The sequence below is a fragment of the Mesocricetus auratus genome, unplaced genomic scaffold, assembly GCF_017639785.1.
Source record: "Mesocricetus auratus isolate SY011 unplaced genomic scaffold, BCM_Maur_2.0 Super-Scaffold_100015, whole genome shotgun sequence".
Classification (NCBI taxonomy): domain Eukaryota; kingdom Metazoa; phylum Chordata; class Mammalia; order Rodentia; family Cricetidae; genus Mesocricetus; species Mesocricetus auratus.
Window position 1 is genome coordinate 6,417,718 of NW_024429198.1, and position 22,300 is coordinate 6,440,017.

Below are 22,300 nucleotides of genomic sequence, written 5' to 3' on the forward strand. Positions count from 1 at the left end.
TAGCATAAACTTCTAATTCTAGTTCAGGACTAATCAGTTATATAGCAAGAACCTGCATGTTTTTGTTGTTGGGTTTTGTTGGTTATTTTAAAGGACTAAGAGGAAGGTTTCCCCCAATGAATAACAGGGGAAAAAAGTAGAGTGTGGTGGTGGCAGGGTGGGGCCATGAAGAACACTTTCCCTATTAAGAGTCATTAACACTACTGTCCCACTGTATTTCACAACTGTCACCGTGTTAAGAGAGGTGTGTGTAAACTAAATAGTCTCCACCTCCACAATTCAAACAAGACTAAATACCTTAGTGATTGTTACCAGTATAACAAACTAAGTCAACCCAGCTAAATCGCAGTAAATTTATAATCAGAACTATAGTCACAGCATCAAGAGTTAAAAAAAATCTGTGATTTTTTTTAAAGAGATTTGAGTTTTTGAGAAATCATGGAGCATAACAAAAATATAAGAATAGTAAGTAAGTAAAAACATTGCAGAATTAAAACACTGAAGCAGACGGGGCACATGTATGTGTCAAAATAATTTAATTTTCCCTGTACATTTTTGTTCACATGAGAAATCAAGATACACATTTATAATATTTACCTGTCATGAAACATTCAAGTGAATTCAGATGGCAAAGTAGAATTCAATCACTAGTGAAATGTTTAAAAATATATATATATATATTAAACAAAAATGTCTTTATAAGATAAAAATAATCTTCCACAATGCAATAAATTGCAGATCACTGAAATTTTAACTCTAGATTATTTCAGTTCAGTTTTTGGTTTCAAAATCTAGAGACAGTTTGAGAAAAAGAAAAAGGAGAATTGGCAGAATTCCTATCTGTTTTTACGCTTCTCTTTCTTGTTTCGACTACTTGTCACACTGTTTAAAGATGATGATGCTGAAGGGGCTCTTGCATGACCAGTAGCCTTTAGATGATCAAAAAGTTTATTCCGGGATGGAAATTCACTGTGGCAGGTTGCACAGCTGATGAGGACATCACTCTGAGGAAGAGGGTAAGAGCATGTCAGAGCAAGTGATAGGCTAACGAGTGTTTTATGTTTTAATGTCAAGGTTAAACATCAAAGAAATGCAAAAGCACGTTTAACAAAGGTAAATGACAAGCACTGTCAACTGCAGAGGCCCTGAGAAGCCAATGGCTTTCACCGCGTAGACTAGAAAGAAGTCTGTGCTTTACAACTGAACAGCTGTGACTTTTATCGCCAAGGTCTGAGCTTAGAGTAAATGAAAAAGTGACTCTGCCAGCATCTAGTATTTCCAAAATGCTTCTTTTTAGACTTAAAAAAAAGATAGCAGAATATACAGAATACATAGTTATATAGCTTGTAACCATGTAGAGACAGAATTACACACAAACTGATACCTACAAAACATCTTTAAGATAGATACACAAGGTTGACTAGAGAGGTGAATGTAAAGAATGACCTACCATTGTTGCTGGTTCAGCAGGTACTTTGACAGGTTTTCTCACATCTTTGGTTTTCTTTCCTTTAGATTTAGGAACACTGGAAAATAATTTATTTGGTATAATGTAAAATAAGAATCCTTTCTAATTGTCATCTACTTCCAAAAATACTCAAAAGATAAAATGTATGAGTCAAGCTGATTTATTCACTTTAATGTCTAATTCAATTTCACAAGTCAACAAAGTTTTAAAAAAACTTGAGAGATAAAAATCAAAAATTTCCCTCTTTTTTTATTTATTTAACATACCAACCACATTTCCCCTCCCTCCTCTTGCTCCCTCACCCTACCACGCCCCTATCCACCCCTCCCTCCATCTCCATTTAGATAGGGTAAGGCCTCCCTCCCATGAGAATCAACAGAGCATGGCACATCAAGTTGAGGCAGGACCAAGCTCCTCCCCCTGCATCAAGGCTGAACAAGGCATCCCACCATAGGGAATAGGTTCCAAAGAGCCAGCTCATTATCAGAACAGGTCCTGGTCCCACTGCTAGGGGCCCCACAAAAGACCAAACTACACTACTGTCACCCAAATGCAGAAGGCCTAGGTCAGTACCATGCCAGCTCCTGAGCCTTGTGTCCAGAGTCCATGAGAAATCAAATTTGGCACAAAACTTACAAAAGCTTAAGCATTAATCTCAAAACATTCCTGAGTATTTACCTACACTGACAGTTCTTTAAAACTAGTGCTAATCACACCAATTCATGAAACTGAGTGCCCTATTTTAACTTATTTTTTCCTCCAGCTGATTTCTGTTGTTGTAATAGTTGTTTCAGTTTTCAAAGACAAGTCTCACACTATACCGAGGCTAGTCCAGAGCTCACTATGTAGGCCAGGCTGGCCTCAAATTAAAGACAGTCCTTCTGCCTAAACCTTCTGAAGGCTATGATTACTGGTGTTAGCTTCTACGTCCAACTTATAATTTCCTGATCTAGTCTGTGACAAATAGCTCTTACCTCTACCTCAGGCTGAAAGGGCTGTCCCGTCCTCACCACGGCTGGAGACTAAATCTTTCATGGTTCTCCCTAGAGCTGGGATTAAAGGTGTGGGATCCCAAGTGCTGAGATCACCTTTGTGTGAGCTGTTTCTCTTTAGGACTGGATCGATTTCATGTGGCTCAGTGTGGCCTAGAACTGAGATCTATCTGCTTGTCACTTGAATCCTGGGATTCTATCTGCTTGTCACTTGAGTCCTGGGATTAAAGGTGTGTGCCATCATCGTCTAGCTTTACAGCTAGCCAGTATGGCTACTGGAATTAATGGTGTGTACCACCATTGCCTGGCTCTAAGGCTTATGGCTAGCTTTGTGTTCTGTACCCTCAGGCCAGCTTTAATAAGTCATGAGTAATATAATGCTACAACTAAATACTAGAAATTTACTTTCATTAAAATTGTTATCTGGAATGACTATAAAAAAAGTAAAAAGTGTGAAATGTCATAAAAGAAACCCATTATTGTATATGGTAACAAAGAAATTAAAAATAAAAAATAGTGTCCTTCTGCTGACCTCGTATGTTCTCCCAGTTCTCTTTAAACCAAAACTCAGAACACCAGCCATTGTGGTCAGGATCCCCCTCCTCTAGTTGAATCCTGAACATTCCTTTATCAGGCTTCTTCCTCTGTGAGCTCTAATTTGCTCTCTGCTGTGTTATATGTGCTAAGATTAGACAGGCATGGTATATTTCATTAAAAAAAAATGGGTGGGTGGCTAAGGCAGGAGGATTCCAAGTTGGAGACCAACTTGAGCGATGTTGACAAGAACTCAGAGAATCCTAGTGATTTCTTAAATGCTGAGGACTGGCAGAAGAGGAGCACTTTTCACTATGTACACCACTACAGAAGCAATGAAGGGATAAACCAGTCATTGTTGGAAAATCATCTGGAAGATTAGATGGGGTGATGGCATGTCTCAGCCCTGCCATCCCTCAGCAGTTAAGAAACCAGCTGGGTTCTCCAAATCCTTTTCTCACATCAGTAAAAGGAGAAAATCAGACTATGATCAGTGAACTCTATCATTCTCAAGTGAATAATCAGGTAGAAGTCACATGGTAGGTAAAAGATACTGACTGGGAGAGTTCAAGAGGCCTATTGCTCCAGCCTGGCCCAGTCCTCATGTCCACTGAGTAGTCTGGCCACAGGATCGCTATGGAATAGGACATGAGACCCTTCCTCTAGCACAGCAGGGCTGCTTTGAGCAGGAAGGTACCATGATGTTGAGCTATGATCTAACATCCTGAGGTTGGGCATGGCATGATGATTTAGTTAGTACCAATATAGTGAAGTGGGGTAGGGAAACAGACTCAGCAGTAGACCTATTCTCACTGGATTATCAAGGGCAAAGTAAGACTTTCTAGCAGGGTAAGAGAAACTAGAACTGATCCACAGCAATGCTGTTGGTACCACGGTAAAAGTATTGTTACTACAGTGGAATGGCTGTTACCACAGTGATATTGCTGTTACTGCAGTGATATTGTTAACACAGTCATATAGTTATTAGCTAGCACAGTCATATTGTTACCATAGTGACAATTACCACAGTAATATTGCTACTACAGTGGTACTGATGTTACCAGTAATATTGCTGTTAGCACAGTGCTACCTAATAGATACATGTCTGTGTCTGTGTGGGTATGCACACACACTTGTAGTTTATACCTAATTTAGGCATAGGGTGAAGTTCTGTTTGACCTACCCTTGATGACCTTACCATTAATTACATAGTAGTCAAGAAGTAACAGGCAATTTGCCTTACCTTTTAGCTTCACTCTTTGGATCCTCACAGACTTCTGTGGCCTCTGTGACACAGACATTTTCTTGGGGCTTATTTTCTAATTCTTTGGCATCACCTTCATTTAGGTTAGTATCTTCTGGATCAACCTTTACTTCTTCTTCAATTCCATTTTCATTGAAATTGTTATCATAATTCTAAAGAACATATATGCCATTATAAAACCAATCCATTTAATAGCAATGGATTCATTTTCATATGTGTGCATGCATACATGTGCAGTGTATGTACATGTGTACATGTACACGTGGAGGCCAGAAGCAGAGTAAGGTGCCTTCTACTATCGTCCTCTATCTTTTGTGATCAGGTTTCTCTCTGAACCTGATGCTCACTGATGGGCTAGGCTAGCTGCAGGGAACTGCTTGTCTCTGCTGTAACAGTACAAATTTCAGGTAAGTGCAAACTGGCTTGTCTTTTTTTTTTATTAATGATACAAACTCAGGACTTCATATTATCAACTAAAATATCTCCTTAGTCCCTATATAATAATGGATTATGTTACATTTCCAAAACTTGGAATAATGTAATTATGCCCCACACTCACAGAAGAAGAGAAATATAAAAGAAGCGGTATAAGACACTCTTAGGCCAGACACAGTGGGACTTGTTTATAATCCGAGCATTTGGAAGGAAAAGCAAAGGGACTAAGAGTTGAAGGTCAGTTTTGACTACACAGCTCAAGGCCAATTTGTGATAAGAAAATGCTACTTCATAAAAATCTACAAATCTCTAGATGGTCATTATAGATATTAGAGAAAAATTGAATAGTTGAATATGATAAATTTAATATATATTTCAAATGATATTCATTCAATAATGTAAAAAAGACAATGCATTAGCAAAAATGAGAGGGGGAAATTCATACAGCACAGTTACAATTTAATTCAATAAATATTAAGTAATATCTATAGAAATAAAGATGGTATTTCTATTTCTACATTTCTTAATTACTATGAGAAATACTATTTTTACAGTTAGGGTAAAAAGCAGCAAGAAGACTCATCATTGAAATGTCTGATAAGCATTGCTTTACTAAGTGCAACTTTGCTTTATTCTGAGTAAAACTCAAGTTTGCAGATTCACACTCATATGTACTCTCCCTTAATATACATGTTTTCCTCCTGAACTCAATTAAGTGGCAGGTAGATGAGTCTTTGCCTTGTCCCTCTCAGAAAATTAATCTTAGAAAGGTCCACATTTTAGTCTAACATCTGGATCTTCCATCCATTTTGAATGGTACTGTTGAATACAACAAAATCAAAGATTAAAACCTTCCATGATAGATTAAATTTACATATGCAAAGACCAAAACCCAGATTTTCCTATGTCCAGATTTTAATTGTTATCTTGACTGAAGAACCTTATCATCAGATATGTTCAATTTAAAAATGGCACTCAATTCTAATCTGGGAAGTTCTTTCTACATGCAAAATCTTCAAATATGCAACAGTAATTAAATCAATTACACCCATATAAGGAGATAATGTACTAAAACCTGAAAGCATTTCATTTCCTTTTGAACAACTTTATAGGACTGAAAAACTTGTTCATGCTGGGTGGTGGTGGCACAGGCCTTTAATCCCAGCATTCAGGAGGCAGAGGAAGGTGGAATTTTGTGAGTTCAAGTAAGCCTTGTCTACAGAGTGAATTCCAGGACAGCAAGAGCTACACAGAGAATCCCTGCCTCAAAAAAACAAACAAAAAAAAGAGAGGCTGTTCAGAAGGTGAAGAGCCCATGCTGCACAGACATGAGGACCTGAGTTGTAACCCCAGCACCCACAGAACAAGATAGGCATTGTCTCAAATGCACCTATAATTCCAGCACTGTAGGGGCAGCAATGAGGACCCCAAGGACTTGCTGGCTTCCAACCTAGCTGAAAACTACAACTTCAGGTGCAGAGAGAGACTCTGCCTCAAAGAAACAAAGCAGAAAGTGACAGAAGGAGACAGCCAACACCTTCAAACTCTGGCATCCAAATGTGTGTGTGGAAAGGTATAAACATCCATATGCACATATGTACACACATAACATACACACGGACACACAGAAAATAATTTACACAACATAAAATAACAGTGAAGCTCTTAATACAGAGTGTACTGAGTAAGAAAGTACATTTCAAATCTACATTTAGAATTAAGAGTATTTATAATATATTTATTGTAGGAGTCAGAAAGATATATGATAAAACCTTTCAACATACCTGGGCTGATTTCTGTTTCTTTTTCTTCTGTTTTTTGGAAAGCCTAAGAACAAATATAAATCAAAATGTGAAGTATCTGACTTTGTGATACTAAGTAAAAATAAAAAATACTGAAATAGAACAGTAAAGAAATACTAAAAAAGTATAATATCATAAAACATTAAAATGACAAGAAAATGCTCACACTGTTATTTTAGAGATCACTGGACAGTGTTCTTATGCTAACTGCATAAGAAGGAAAATGCAGCAGGGCAGTGGTGGCACATGCCTTTAATCCCAGCACTCAGGAAGCAGAGGTAGGTGGATCTCTGTGAATTTGAGACCAGCCTGGTCTACAAGAGCTAGTTCCAGGACAGCCTCCAAAGCCAGAGAAACCCTGCCTCAAAAAAACAAAAACAAAAAGAAGGAAAATGCTTCCAATGTAGTCATTACCTAGTCTATAAACATATCAAACATTTTAACAATGAACGGTTCCTGTTAACTGGAGGAGATGCTAACAATAGTAGGTAACAACTTCCTTGGGAGAAAACACACTTCAGTACCATCTCTAAGGTGACAAAGGTACCAATGGCATTTAGTACTGTCAATTACTTTTGCTTTGGTATTTCTTCCACTTCATCCTCAGAATTGGTATTCAATACATTTCCATCCACTTGAGCTCCTGAAAAATGTTCTTCCTCTTCCTCCAGCTGCTGTTTTAACAGTGCGACCATTTCTCGGTGCTTCTTTGACTTCTCATGGTTCTTCATGCTGAAAGGATAATCTGACATGAGCAGCTGTACTACAGAGGCACACGCGCCGGGGGACACAGTAGGAACCATATGCACCCAGGTACACGGTGGGATGACTGCAACCACCAGGCCTGCCAAATGGATGATTTTATACAGGGTAACAGTCGAAGTCTGTTGTGACTGCTAGGAATCACAGCCCGGCTAGACCATGCAGTTTTCTTTCTTTCTTCCCAAAACCAGCATTCCCCTTATTAGTTCCTTTTACTTCAATGTATTTTCTCACCAAATTCTCTATTTATTTTGATTTTTTTTTAATTCTCAAAATTAGTCTTTGCCAGGTTCCTTTTCATCACCAAGTGTCTGCTTAGTGTGTCTATGTTCCAGGTCATGCTACAGGCTTCTAGGGATCTCTGAAAACTCTAAGACATACATTCTAATTGCCTAGAGAAGAGGTGGTGCCAAGCCTCAAAGAACAAGTTTACTTCCTTTTACGTTTTCAACAACATCTCTTTCTTACCACCTTAAATGTGGATTCAGGCGGGCATTCCCAATACCAACTTAATATGAAACAGAAACCAAAGACATTCCACAAATCAGGGCTAACATTAAACTGTCAAGTTATAAACAGTCTCATGATATAGCTCATGGTACAGTGGCTGAATAGCATACAGAGAGTCCTTAGGTTTGATCTTCAGTTCCACAGAAACAGTAATAAAACCCAAGCTGCAAACTGTGTCACTATTTAATTTATGTTAGATTTTTTTGGTTCCTTGTTTTACTTGCTACTGTTCCTTCCTATTAACATTTTCCTTAGACCAAGGTCCCCTGAAGAAGTCAAGGTATCTTTAGTTGGAAAATAAATGTTCAAAATGATAAGGACATGTTGTCGGGTGGGGTGGTGCCCATCTTTAATCCCAGCACTCAGGAGGCAATGGAAGTGGATGTCTGTGAGTCTGAGCCGCCTGGTCTACAGAGCTCCAGGACAACCAGAAATCTGTTACACAGAGAAACCCTGTCTCAACAAACAAAACAAAACAAACAAAATTCCTTGACAGAAACATAAATGGGAGAAGAAAAGGGCATTGCTTTACAGAGAGGCCCAGATGCTGACCAGTAAATACAAGAGGAGCAGAAAAGCATCACTCAGCCTCCAGCATCAAGACTGACTGCTACAGGTGGGTTTCCCTCTTCCAAAGGCCTGCTACCACAGTGGTTTAGATATCAAATTTTGGAGTCCCTATTCAAAATAAAGCCACCTTGAATCAAAAGACTGAGTCAGGGAATGGCTGACCAGGATCGACCACAGAGTTGCTGGACAACTAAGGAGGTCTGCTAGCAGGACAGAAAGGGAAAAAAGGGATTGGGGGTGGGGAGAGGGAGTTGGGAATTTCTGGTACTGTGGATTGGGAAAAACATGGAGAGAGGGTCAGCCAACTGATTCTCAGCTGTTCCTTGGATTTATCAGGTCTTTATCGCAATTTCTGACTCCCAGAATTTTCATTAGGTAATCATGTCAAACATACCTTGTTATTGAAAACATATGTATGTATGTATGTGTGTGTATATGTATATATAATTTTACATATATTTAGAGGCAAAGTAATATATATAATATGTATATTATATATATATGGAGGTAAAGAAGCATTATATATGCAACTTTCCATTTACTCAGGAAAAAAATGATGTGTATGCTTGTCCATGTTTACGTGCCTACCTGTGTGTGAAGTGAGCAAGCATGTAAATGAACAGTGTGTAAACAATGAGCTAAGGAGTACGCTATGTGCCATTCCTGTAACTTTTCTTTAGGTATAATTATTTCCAAAATAAAAAACAAGTTTAAAATCTCTTTAGACTGTTGCTTTTTTGTTCTGCTGCTTCTCTTACTCCCAGGCACCTTGCTGTGGGTATCTAGTGCCTCTCTCTGACACGCACACCCCACTCTCTTCTGGACTAAGTGCTCTGCTGATTCGGCTGGCAGTCCCCCATGCTCTTCCTCCCTCTCCAACCGTCTCCACAAGATGAAGCAATTCGACCTCAGCAGACATACTCTTGGCAGCACTAGTCTAACTCCCTAGGCTGACAGCAACAAGCTGCTGGGAAGGAACGTGATGGCAGGAGGAAGTCTCACACCAGTGCAGAGATGGTTAGATTTGGTCTCACTTTCTCAACTGTGTCAACTACGATTTGACATAGTTGCATTTCTGAAAATGGCACACAGGAATATAGAAATATGTTAATGGGTATAAGAGGTTTATTAACTGTAAAAACCCCTCTTCTTATTTAATCAAACATCCTTATGGAGGATGGGGGTACTGTTGATCAAACTGCTCCAAACAATCCCCCACGAACTCTTATAAAATATTATTCCTTGCCTCAAAAGGTGAGTTCAAAGACGGACACTTACGCCTTTTCTGTCTTGAAGGACTTGTCACAAGCTGGGCAGTAAAGGTCATCATAAAGTTCAGTCTCCTCAGCCTCCTCACAGTCTTTACCTGAGGATGACAGATTATGGTAAGAGTGTAAATATACAAAGAAAACTGTTTCTTTACAAAAAAAGTTGCCCCTTTCGAGAACCTCCCGGCCAACAGAATGTATTTTAATTGCCACAAAAGAACTCCAATTTCTAGTTCCTTATAGAAAACAAGAAAAGTGAAACTGAGGCACTGAACCAACGAAGTAGAAGTCAAGTGCTATGCGGTTGTCATTTGCTGTTCCATTCCCTAGTATCTTACATCTGGACCACTGTAGGCATCTAAGTACCCACAGTAACATTTATTTCCCAAAACTATTTAATATAGCAAGAGAAATTACCATCCAATCCATCTTTGGGCTCCTGTTCCTCCACTTCATGTTCATCTGATCCGTCTCCAAACTCCTTTTCGTACCTCGCTTCCATCTCCTGGAGCTCCTTCTCCAAATTGGCCATAGTCATCCAGCTCTGTTCTCTGTACTGCTCTGCCAATCTAGACACACAGCAGAGCCTCACTTCCACTGGAAAGCATGGCTCTAAAACTAGCCCTACAGAGTCTTCCCCCATGTTGCCAACGCGTGCAAACCTTCCACCATACTTAGCTACACCTGGGGCACAGTCACTGGCTTGTGGCTGGTTTCACCTGCTCTACTAATAGGACTTGAAATATAAACTTCAGCAGCTCAGCCAAAGTCTTCAGGTGACTTTAAGTATTAAGTCAAAAAAGTACAAGATAATGTGTGGGTTTGGGTAGAATTTTAGTAAATGAATAACCTGTGCTAAAAGGGGGGGGGGGTTGGGGGCTGGGCAGTGGTGGTGTACACCTTTAATCCCAGCAAAGGCAGAGAGGGGATGGTCTCTGAGTTTGAAGCCAGCCTGGTCTGCAGCATGAGTTCCAGGACAGTTAGGGCTAAACAGAGAAACCCTGTCGCAAAACAGAAACCAAACAAACAAAAATCCACCAAGAAACAAAAACCCTAACTACTCTAGATACAAAACATTTTTTTTTTGTTTTGTTTTTTGGTTTTTTTCGACACACAGTCTCTCTGTGGCTTTAGAGACTGTCCTAGAACTAGCTCTTGTAGACCAAGGTGGTCTCCAACTCACAGAGATCCGCCTGACTCTGCCTCCCGAGTACTGGGATTAAAGGTGTGCACAACCACCGCCCGGCTAGATACAAAACTTTTACAATAACTTAACAACAAAATACTAACATTAAGCGGAAAAACAAAAAGTACCAAGAGGCAGTCCTGCATGGTTGCTAACACCAGGGCTCTCCAGTTGGAAGATGACTCAGCAGAATATACTCAATACTAAGCCTGAGAATCTGGAGTGCACATAACAAAAAGAAAGAACTCGCCCATCCAAGTTGTCCTCTCTACATGAGTGTCCCATCCCACACACAAAATTAACTGTTTCTTTCTTTGGTTTTTCAAGACAGGGTTTTGCTGTGTAACAGCCCTGAATGTCCTGGAATTTGCTTTGTAGACCACACTGGCCTCGAGATCCACCTGCCTCTGCCTCCCTGGGATTAAAGGTGTATGCCACCATATCCATCTTAATTTTTAGAAGTTAAAAAAAGATTTTAAAGAGCGGGGCTCTGGGTTAGACTTCATGAGCCCCATTCTCAGTTGCGACTTAACCAGCTACATACCTCATTTTCTAACAAGTATGAGAGAAAGCAGGAAAGCATTTGAAACAAACCCTTACACAGAGTAGGGATTCAATTAACATTAGTTACTAAGAAATACTAGAATAAAAGATCCTAAGTATAGAGAACCTCTGAAGGAAAATGTGTAACCAAGACCAGATGTTTACATAGGAGGTAAAGAAACATTACCCAAGGCCAGAATTTAGATTTAAAAAGAAGAAAAACTGTTACAAGCTATAGGGCATGGTGAACTTAACACGGAAGCGTCTCGCTGGCTCCCTGCTGACAGCCACCCTGACCCACATCACCACAGAGGGTCTGGCCCACACTGCATACTTGGCTTGCTTCAGCTTCTGCTGCCTCCTCATCTCCTCGGCCTTCCTGGCCTTCTCCGCATTCTGCTCCTCCACAAGCTTCCGATGAGCCTGCACTCTTTTATCTCGTTTACGAATGAAGGCTACAAGCTGGCGCACCAGTTCGTTTTTCTCTTTCCTTGCTTTGTCTCGGATTTTTTTGTTTTCTTTTTCCATCGCCCGTTTTTCCCAGCGGTTTGAGGCTTGCCGAGTGTCATATTCTTCCTTCCAGGCAAAATTCTTTTGTGTGCAGAAACTCTGCCAGTAAGCGTAGAAAGGGTGTACCACCTAGTAACAAAGAAAGGGGAAATGATGTGTTTTTAAATTTCTTTTAAAAGGCAGCAGGAATTAAGGGTTAAAACATCTTCTACCTTCCTTTTCATGAATCTAAGATACTTTTGGTGTGTGTTAACTTTTGCAGTACTGGGGATTGAGCCCAAAACCTTTATGTATGAATGATGAATGCTCTACCACTAAACTACAACTCTAGACCCTCACACATTAGCATTATTAATTGCTAGAGAAGGCAGTTCTCTTCAAAGACTTTCCAGGATAAGACATTCTCCAAGGCAGATTTAGAGAAGAAAGAAAATAGTCTCACTGACCACAGAAAGACTACAACCACAGGGAGACCAAGTAAAGAGTAGGCACTAAGAGACAGCTGCAAGCTCCGTCGGGAGAAGTGAGGGAGAAAGCAAGGTTAGGAGACAAAACACCAGAAAGCCCAGGGAGAGGGGCTAACTGTAAAATCAAGTGTAGTTTTTCTTTACCGTGTCATAGTCACTCTGGGAGTCACCAAAGCTCGGAAAATCCTCAACATCTCCCTCTGGCATACATTCTAGTTCCTCTTTTGCGATCAGCTCAAACACATCACGATACACTGCATAGAAGCCCTAGAACAAGACAGAGCAAAGTCAGAAACAGCCGAAGCAGAGAAGACACGAGCCAGGCATGGTGCTGAGGATGCACGTGCCCTCCCTTCACACACGGGCCACATGTGCGTCCCACTTGCTCCACAGTGGTAAGATAGCGCTTTGCATTCAAGTCACTTAACCACGTGACAGGAATTAAGTTCCCCATCTTACCTTTTCATCGTCTCCGTAACCAGAATAACAGGTAACAGTGAAATAATGAAGCAAATCTAAGCTGTCATCTTGGTATTCTCCATCAAGCCCTCCTTTAAGTAAGGCCTCTCTATGATTATCATACCTAAAAGAATTTAGAAAATGAAAAGAGCTGGCCAAGTAAGGACTTATTTTAAATATAATTACATAAAAGTCACAAGGACTCTTTTTCTGAACCAGCCAAAGTAACAGTGTATGTTTCAACACATGCAATTCATAACCACACAAATTAAAGAAACTCTAGAAACTAACAGACGTGGGAGACTTTCAGGAACCGAAGACCAAAACCATGCCTGCAACTTCTACTGCAACTTGGAGTGCTGTACTATCAGCTGGGAGTTCTATTCTCTCTCTCAACAGGTACTGAAATCCACAGGAAAGACAACTAAATGGGACAGTATTGAACATCATCTGGTTACATTTAGACCTGGGAATTTACCAACATTTACCTGAAAAAAACCTATTTATGTTTATATAAACTTCATCTATGACACACAACACACACCCCAATTACTCTTCATAAGAAGTCTGTGATAGCATTTATTACTATTATTATCATCCTTGCTTCATACGGCAGGAAACTGAAGCTTAGTAATAGTAAATACTGATTGTTCATTATCATAAAGTCTGTAAACAGCAAGAGCAGAACTGGAACCATGTCCCTTCTACTGTTAAGGTCAGGTACCTCACAAGCTCTAGTGACAGGAGCATCGCCAGGTGACAGGAGCATCACCAGGTGACAGGAGCATCACCAGGTGACAGGAGCATCACCAGGTGACAGGAGCATCACCAGGTGACAGGAGCATCACCAGGTGACAGGAGCATCACCAGGCAAGCGCTTTAAGGGGGTCTTGGAGCAAGCAGACAATCTCTGATTTAGAGAAGAACTAAATAAAAAGAAGCCAGGGAGAAATGCCAATGCTCTAAAACGAACACTAAGTATTTTGTTTTGGTTCTTGGACACAGGATCTCCCTATGTAGCCCAGGTGAATCTCTTGAGGACAGAGACCACAGGCAGATACTACAGGCATGTGCATACATCTGGCTTTAGGACAGAGCTCCAAAGTCCCTGATAGAGAAATGCTTAAGATCTTCTATGTGGTTTAAAAGAATTTTTAAGAATTTCCTTTATATCCCTTCTCTTTTGAGAGCTAGCTGTGGCTGTACACTGTAAAACAGATGACTTTCAGAGTAGTACTTCATCAACAGCAGGATTTTTCACTGTTACATCTGAGTTCAAAACCTAACCATTAGCAGCAAAGAACTGAGAAGTTGAAAAGTCAGAAATTCAATTATATATATTCTTGTTATAAAATGAAACTATATTATAAGCTCATCTTTGTTAAAGTGCCTATTATATTTATAGATTAAAATTTCTTTAGGTACTCTATAGAAATGTATTATAATTTTTGTATTAAAGTAAGAATTGCTGCTAAAGACAAAACTTCCTTCTTGTGTAACAATTAATTTGTCATACACTAAAGGAACTCCACTCAAAGACAAACTACTTGCGGGATCTGAGTTAAAGCTATGTAACCACCACACTTGCTTCATCATGGATAACAGCAGACACTTGGAATAATCATCTCTAAAGTTCCTTCCTACCCACAGACTGCACTTTACATAACGAAAAGGTGACAGGTGCTTAGAACACTCTCAAACCATTCAGTGCATTAAACTGCCAAGAAACCAACAACGCCATATTGACAGTTCCTGCCACAAACCAAAGGAGGAAGAGAGTGACAACACAATGCTCACCATGCTCTTTCCTGAGGGTCACTCAACACATCGTATGCTGCTTGAATTAACTTAAACTGCTCGGCTGCTTCTGCAGCATTGTCCAGATTTTTATCTGTTAGAAAAAAGTCACAGAACTTTAGTCATGGAAGAAGTACATGCATGGGCCATCAGAATGACTCAGTGGGAAAAGATGCTTGTTCCCAAGCCTAAAGACCTGAATTCAATTCTGGAACCCATACGGCAAATAGAGAAACTGGATTCTTGCAAGTTGTCCATCCTCTGCCCTATACATGATCTCCATGTACCCTCGATGGCATACTCATGTGTATGTCACATACCCACATGTACACAGATATATACGTATCTTTCTCTCTCTGTGTATTCTCTTATATATAGGTTGTGCATGGTGTCGTATGCTTTTCATCCCAGCATTTGGGCAGCACATGCAGTTGGATCTCAGAATCCAAGCCCGACTTAGTCTACATAGCTAGTTCTTGGCCAGTCAAGGTTAAGGTTACAGGTGAGACTGTTGTGTGTTTAATAGCAGGGTCTGGCAACATGGCACAACAGATAAAAATGCTGCCCATCAAGCCTGATGGCCAGCGTTCAGTCACTGAAACCCACGAGGGAGGAAAAAAACCTCTCCTACAAGTTGTCCCTTGACCTCCTCAGGCATATACACACAGAGGCACATGCTAATTATTATTTTCTTCGGTATGCCTCCTTAAGTGCAAAACTCAAAAAGCATCTTCGCCTGCAAATGGTTATCAGCAGAGGTCTCTGACTTCACCCTTCTCATCGGCAGTGCTGGTTTAACAACAGCAGGAGCAGAGGGAAGGCAGGGTGTGGTATGAGACTGGACTGGCCAGCAGCTCCTATTCTGGGTTCTTGCCTTCTCCTGGAATATCCATGTCACAGTGTGAGGAACTCAGTTTACACAGAAGATCAGGGTGAAGAACAGAGGGCAGGAGGAAACAAACAGAGACCTGCCAACAACAGTATCCACGAGTATGGAAGCAGGTCCTCCCAATAGTGATAAGATAGCCTTAGCAGAAGCTATAAGCCAAGTCACTCCCACATCCTAAGCTTCAGAACCTTTGGAGTCTACATAATGAACTGATGCACAATGTTTTTGTTGTTTGCTGCTTTAAACCCTAAAGCTTTGGTAATTTTGTTCTGTCATCAGTGAATAGTACATTCAGAAATTAAACATTTTGAGTCTAACAAAAACACACCAAGTTCTTTTAGCTATTACTCAATACCTGTCTCTAAGAGTTTAGAAAATATGACAGAATGTGTTCACTCCGAACAGTCATACAGCCTTACTTTTGTCTAAGTGGCCCATGGGCAACGGCATCTTGTCCCCTTTCATGTGTCTTCAGCTGATCCCAAGTCCTACAAGTGGCTGGCTGCCGAATATCTAACATTGATATTTTTCCAAGCATAGCAGTTTGCCATGCCTCTTCTATCCTATGGGATTAAAGCCAGTCTTACATTAACTAAAAATAATTTCTACCTCTGTAAGGTTCACTTTCCATGAGAACTAACACAACAAATTCTAATCTTTTCAGAGTGCACCCATCTGAAGACAGGCAGCTCTAGCCAATCCTGTGTTCTGACTGAGAAGGTCCCCCATGGGCTCCTAAGTCTGAGTCCTTCCTCCCAGTTGGTGAAACTGTTTAGGAACAATTAGCAGTGTGGCCTTGGAGGAGATGTGTTTCTTAGTGCAAGCTTTGAGGTTCCAAACAACTAGTACCATTTTGAGTTAGTTAGTTAGTTCTCCCTGCCTCCTACTTAGAGATCAAAATGTAAGCTATCAACTGCTGCTCCAGCCACCTGCTGCCTGTGCTCTGTCATCATGGACCAACCCTCGGAAACCATACACACAAAATAAACGTTCTTCTGTTAAGTTGCCTTGGTCATGGCACCTTATCACAGCAATCTGCAAAGACAAGTTTACTAAGAAATGCTTTCCAGGAAAAACACCGCTCTCTTGGGGAAAAGGTATGGGTTTGGGTGGTCCTTGTGACAGTGTGCCCTTAACTAAGCCACTGCTGGATCCTGCTCCAGCTCTCAATACAGGAATTGTAGCAGACTGTGACTCATACCCAAAATTGACTGTGCCTTTGTTGGGGAAGTCCTGTGCATTTGTCAATAAAGTACTGTCTGGCCAATGGGGAATCTAGATAGGAGGGACTAGGAGTCCAGGAGGACTCTAGGTAGGAGAAACACAAAGAGTTCGAGATGTAACGCCATTGGGGTAGGAAGCCCGGAAACCTCTCCGGTAAGAGAAATACTTAGATTCACAATTATGGGGTAATTACTTATGTCAGAGCTAGCCAGTAAGAAACAAACAAGGCCAACAGCTTTATAATTAATATAGCCTCCTGTGTGTTTATTTGGGACTGATGCGGATCTAGAACTAGGCGGGCGGGAAGGTTTCTCACAAAGAAAAAGCTTCTCTTAACAGCCTTTCTTTCACGTTGCCACTGAACCCTGCCCTTATGATGGGTGCCGGCCCCTGCAGTAAAGATTCTGTTCCTCAGCCTTCCTTAACACTTAGGTGTAACCATGTGACTAGACACTTGTTAATAAAATCTATGAAAGCATTCCAGTGGATTTTAAGACTCTTCCTTAAAAGGCAACTAGCACCAACTCTTGTCTCTTCTTTACACTGTCCTTCTCCTTTCTGTGACTAGTAGCTTCAACTGCCTCCTTGGATGATGAGCAAGGGTCCCACCTGAGGGCCGCTAGCAGCTGGTGGGAGGGGATGGGCGAGAACTGCTATCCTAAGCTGCCCCACCCTTGAGACTCACTGCTTACATCTAATTCAAGGGTTCAACTCACATGGTAAGTAAGGATTGTGGAGCAAGACTCCAATGGCTTCATCAAACACATGCAGATACCAGAACTAGCACCTCTGATTTCTTGTGAGGTGAGAAAAAAAGTTTTGCATTAGCAACAACACTCCACTTCCTGGTACAGAAAGCTGCACACAATCCTCACACCCTTTTCAAGGTGAAGTCCCCTTGACAAGTGTTAAGATTCTATGTTTTCATCAACTCATTCATAAACACAGCAAAAAAGAAAACACCAACAAAAAGAAAACACCTCAAGTGGGGCTGCTAAACTACTACAGTGTCACTGGTTTTTGTTTTTGTCTCCTGGGAAAATAGGAGAAACTAAGTCTCAAAAATTTCTGTCAAGACACAATAGTGCAGTTCAAATTAAATAACCTAAAAGTTAAAAAATCTGACAACTGATTCTTCTTACATAACACAAAAACAGTGTTTGCCAGGGGTGTGTGATATGTGTTCCTTTTTTATCAGTACGACTGCACCTTGTCCAACTTCATCCCATTCTTTCCCTCCCCAAAGAAATCTGCAGAAAGCTGAGGCTCTTTTTGGCTTTTTGTCTTTTCAAGACAGGGTTTTTCTGTGTTGCCCTGGCTGCCCTGAAACTCACTCTATAGACCAGACTGCCCTCCACCTGTCCTTGCCTTCTGAGTGTTGGGATTAAAGGCGTGTGCACCAGCACTGCCCAAGCATAAGCTAAAGCTTTTAAACACATAAGACCTATGGATATACCATCTAATAACAAGACCTAATTTCTGAGTGGTACTTTCTTTTTTGTTTGTTTTGTTTTTTTCGAGATAGGATTTCTCTGAGTAACCCTGATTATCCTGGAACTCACTCCATAGACCGGGCTGACCTCAAACTCAACAGATCTACCTGCCTCTGCCTCTTGAGTGCTGGGATTAAAGACCACTACTGCCAGACAAAACTTTTTTCTTGTTTTCACTTTATACAATTGTATTTGAGTTAGATGACTGTTATGAACTGAGATTAACAGCAGGAATCTAACAAAACAAGAAATAAGAGAGTCTACATTTTGAAATAGGTATTGCAAAGTCACCTGAGGTTTACCGGGCATCCATGGCTGCACTATTCTGTATAGATTGCTCTTATGGCACTCCCATATTCTGCTATCTCCTAAACCACCTTACAGTGCCTTCCAGAAGGTTTTATTGGGTTGCCCCTTGCAACACCTTGCTGTAAGAAAGCATCACTTCTCTGCAGGGCTCTACTCTTCTTGCCATAGCACTCCCATAGTGGCCCTACGGTGATGCAGGCCTGTGCCTAGTCACTGTCCCTCCCTTCAAGACTTAACCCTTTTAACCAACCATCTCTACTACCCGTACCTCCCCTCCCCTCTCCAACCCCCCCCACCGTGTTCTTCTCTTCTAGCCACTCCTCTAGCCACTGAAAAGCGGCATCTTGCTCAGAGACTCCAGTTTGGTACTCCTGCCCTCATCTCCAGGCTGGCCTCCCTCCCTGAAACATTGTCCCTTTACAACCAGAGAGAAACTTGGAAAACTGTCACTTGTCACCATGGTGTTTCCCATTCTTCTATGGTTTACCAAAGCTCTTAGACTAAAATCCTATCCCAGAGTTAATAAATCCTCCCTGCCCTGGCCCCACTCAGCCAGTTATGCTAGCCTCTCTCTTTCGGCCCCTTCCCCTCTTCCAACAGGCATCCTACCACGATGTCATTTTGTGTTACTTCTTTGCAGTCAATCTTCCTGGGTCACTATTCCCATCTCTGTCACCCATAAATACACAGCTAGCCCAAGTGAGTACATGGGCTCATCAACACCTGAATTTGCCCTTAAATAGTCCTCCTCTCCTATGTCTCAAACTGCCTGTTTCTTTCCCGTGTCTCTACAGAATGCATGTCCAACCAGGGCAGGAACCTCTTCTGCCTTGTTCACCTGACAAGGAACTCAAGAGAACAGTAAAGGAGTGAACTTTTGGAAGGTTGCTTCTCTGAATCAAGGCTTAGCTCCCAATATATCTAACACAGTGCCTTGCACACATAACGAAATTAAACATTTCTTGACTAAAAGACTAAGTGGCCCAGCAAATCAAGCATACTGAAATCACTTGTCTCCTGAGGAAGTAGAAAAGATATTTAGGATGCTACGAATCATGACATTCAGAAGATGCTGCATTTAGTTCCTCAGAGGTTTGGCTTCCAAGCCAATCAGCAATACTTCTTTCCCTCCTTGAACTGCCCAACTCATTATTTTTTCCGTCTATCATCCTTTTCTCCACCCCTTGGCCCCAAGGGCCCACCCCTGACCACTGGGACTCTGACTTGTCTCCAGGTCTCTTCAGTCCTCAATTGCCTTCACAGTATCATCCTAGACATCACAATTAGCCCCTACTGTATGAAAATGCTTTCCCGACACCTGTACACTTTTTTGGGGTTATTTACTTTGGCTTTTTCTTTTGACTTCCTGCAATGTGAAACGTCTGTCCTTTCAATAGGTTTGTGCGTGTGTGTGCACATCCTCAAATATTCCTCCCTTACTGCCATCACGCCGATCAATAGCCATGTTTCTTCTTCCGTCTACTACATAGACCTTCCCACTCTGGGCCTCCAGTCTCTCCTCCCATTCTTCCAACCCATTCTGTAACCTCCCTGTAGGTATTGCCTGCCCCCCATCCCCCTGGACTTCTTCTATGCACCCCCTCCCCACAGTGCTCTTCCTGAAACAGGACACAGACCAAGATGCTCTCAGCAGAGAGCAAGCCTCAGCATCTCTCAACACAGTGGCAACCCCGCCCCCATTACTTAGGGGCTTACTAGTTGCTCTATTAGCCCAAATAGCAATTACACTCTTTTGCTCAAGTTTCAAACCCAGGGCAAAAGGCTGAGGTGCATATTTAACATATCAAAGCAGACCCAGCCTCTCCCAGCATCCCACAGTCTCCAGTGCAACAGGGAATGATTTACACACCCCACCCTCTACCCTGAACTCTCCAGCCCTGCGGCTGGGCTGCCCTTTCCTAAGCAATCCATGCTTACCCACACTTTTTGTACCTTTGGCCATCTGGCTGCTGCACCTGGTTCCCCTCCCCATCTCCCCACACGGCTCTGGGTCAAGTCCTCTCTGGAAGCTCCCAGATGAGTCTGTCTGCACCTGACTATGCTCTCCCTTTTATGTACAATACACTTTCTTCTCCACCGTACCTAGAAGCAGTCACTTCCTTTTTCTTTCTTTCATTCCCATACTAGTAGCTAGTTATCATGTGTGTAAGGCATGTTTTCCCGAGGAGACTCCGTTAGGAAACAGAGTCCTGTTTTAGCATTCCAAAATCTTGTGCAAGTGACTTACACCTTCTGGACAGGTATTAGAAAAACTGAGTTTAAACATGTTTGTATTAGATGTGTTTTTTTCTCTTTTAAGTTTGTTTTGGTAACAAAAGAAAGTATATACTACTAAAATAAGGTTTATTAGTCATCTATGTGTGCATAGCCACCTTATGTAGACTCCTGGGTGAATACCTTAAAGTTAAAATGAAACTATTAAACCAAAACCAAAAGTGAACAGGTAAACCAGCCACGCCTGGTGGCACAGGACAGTAATCCTAATTACTCACCAAGGGGAGGCAGAGGGATCACAAATTCAAAGGCCGCCTTGGCAACATAGTGAGACCCCGGGCCAAAATGATTTCTTAAAAGCACAGGCTGCTGTGGCTGGATGGGGGAGCGCTCGCCAGCAGGTGCGCCATGCCGGCTTTAACTCCCACTGCAACCGAGGCAGCCTTTGGGGAATTTCAAAAAGGCCGGGATTCGACTACTGAGACTTTGTCAAAGTGCCACAGACCCATTTTTCAGCCACACAAAGCATCCCGGGGAAGCAGACTCGTAAGGAAGCTCCGGGAGTTGGCCGGCCCGTCCACCCAAGTGCAAGTCGCCGTGGAAACTCGTGTCCAGTGCAGGGCCGGCTCTGCGGGAGCCCTGGAAGCCTGGCGGCGGGAGCGAGCAGGCCTGTTTAAAGCCATTCCCCAGCCGTGGGCGGAGGCTCGCCGGGCGGCGTGAGCCGGGTGGCTGCCCCGCCGCGGGGACTGCGAGCCGGGTCCGCTTCTCCTCCGCGGTGTGGGCAAGGGCCGCGCCGTCCTCACCGCGTGCGACCCTCCCGGCCGGGCGGCGGGCGGCGGGCGGGGGCGGGGGCCCGGCCGGGTCTCGCGGGTCGGGGGAGGGGGGGTAAGGAGGGCCGCCCGGCTTCCCCGCCCGCCGGTCGATCACCTACCCGGGTGCCACCTCAGGGCCAGCTTCCGATAGGCCTTCTTGAGCTCCTCCTCGCTGGCGTCGCGCCGCACCCCCAGCGCCTCGTAGTGACACTTCATGGCGGGGGTAGGCGCCGGACCGGGACCGGGGCCGGGGCCGGGGCCGGGGCCCGGGACGGGGCCGACGCCCGGGCCCGGGCCGAAGTGGCAGCGGCGGCGCTGGCTGTTGTGTCCTCCGGGGGGAGCCCAGCGCCAGCAGCCCGCCAGCCAGCGAGCCCGGCGGCGGCGGCGGCAGCGGCGCGAGGCGGTGGAGGCGCGCGGCGGCGGACGACGCGGGCTGCGGCACGCGGGCGCGCGGAGGGGGCGGCGCCGGCGGCGCCGGCGGCTCCGCATGGGCGGGGGCTGGGCTGAGTTCCGGGCGAGCCGCGTGCCGCGCGCCGCGGTGGGAGGAGGGGCCTGGGCGGGGGAGCCGCGACTGGGAGGCATTGTGAGGAGCACAGTAGGCTGCCTGAGTGGCACCCTGTAGCCGGCCTGGATGGAGGGCCAGCGGGGCTTGACATGGGCAGTAGTCTGGGAAACGCCTTCCTGGTGTTGTGATTATTTCTCCCCCGAGGAGACTTCACAGGTGAAGTGCCTCAGCCAGAAGTTCTTGGTGGAAACACGAGTGTTTAACAT

The 22,300-nt window shown here is 43.1% G+C and overlaps 1 protein-coding gene across 1 annotated transcript; it reads right to left on the reverse strand.

The window, feature by feature from the left end:
• Window positions 1-519: 519 nt before the first annotated feature.
• On the reverse strand, window positions 520-21,911 carry Dnajc21 (DnaJ heat shock protein family (Hsp40) member C21). Its single transcript, XM_005078004.4, has 12 exons — window positions 21,649-21,911; window positions 14,568-14,661; window positions 12,771-12,894; window positions 12,456-12,578; window positions 11,669-11,973; window positions 10,023-10,174; window positions 9,616-9,703; window positions 7,069-7,227; window positions 6,478-6,520; window positions 4,238-4,410; window positions 1,451-1,526; window positions 520-1,004 (listed from the first exon to the last, which is right to left on the reverse strand). The coding sequence occupies exons 1-12, from the start codon at window positions 21,743-21,745 to the stop codon at window positions 837-839; spliced, it is 1,602 nt and encodes a 533-aa protein (XP_005078061.1). The 5' UTR covers window positions 21,746-21,911; the 3' UTR covers window positions 520-836.
• Between the last annotated feature and the right edge of the window lie 389 nt (window positions 21,912-22,300).

Excerpts from the sequence above, each read along its gene's own strand:
- Dnajc21 (XM_005078004.4), bottom strand. The coding sequence starts at position 21,745 with ATGAAGTGTCACTACGAGGCGCTGGGGGTGCGGCGCGACGCCAGCGAG. Across the intron at positions 10,175-11,668 it reads CAGAAGCTGAAGCAAGCCAA|ATTGGCAGAGCAGTACAGAG; the intron begins GTATGCAGTGTG and ends CTGTGTGTCTAG. Across the intron at positions 4,411-6,477 it reads AGAAACAGAAATCAGCCCAG|AATTATGATAACAATTTCAA; the intron begins GTATGTTGAAAG and ends TATGTTCTTTAG.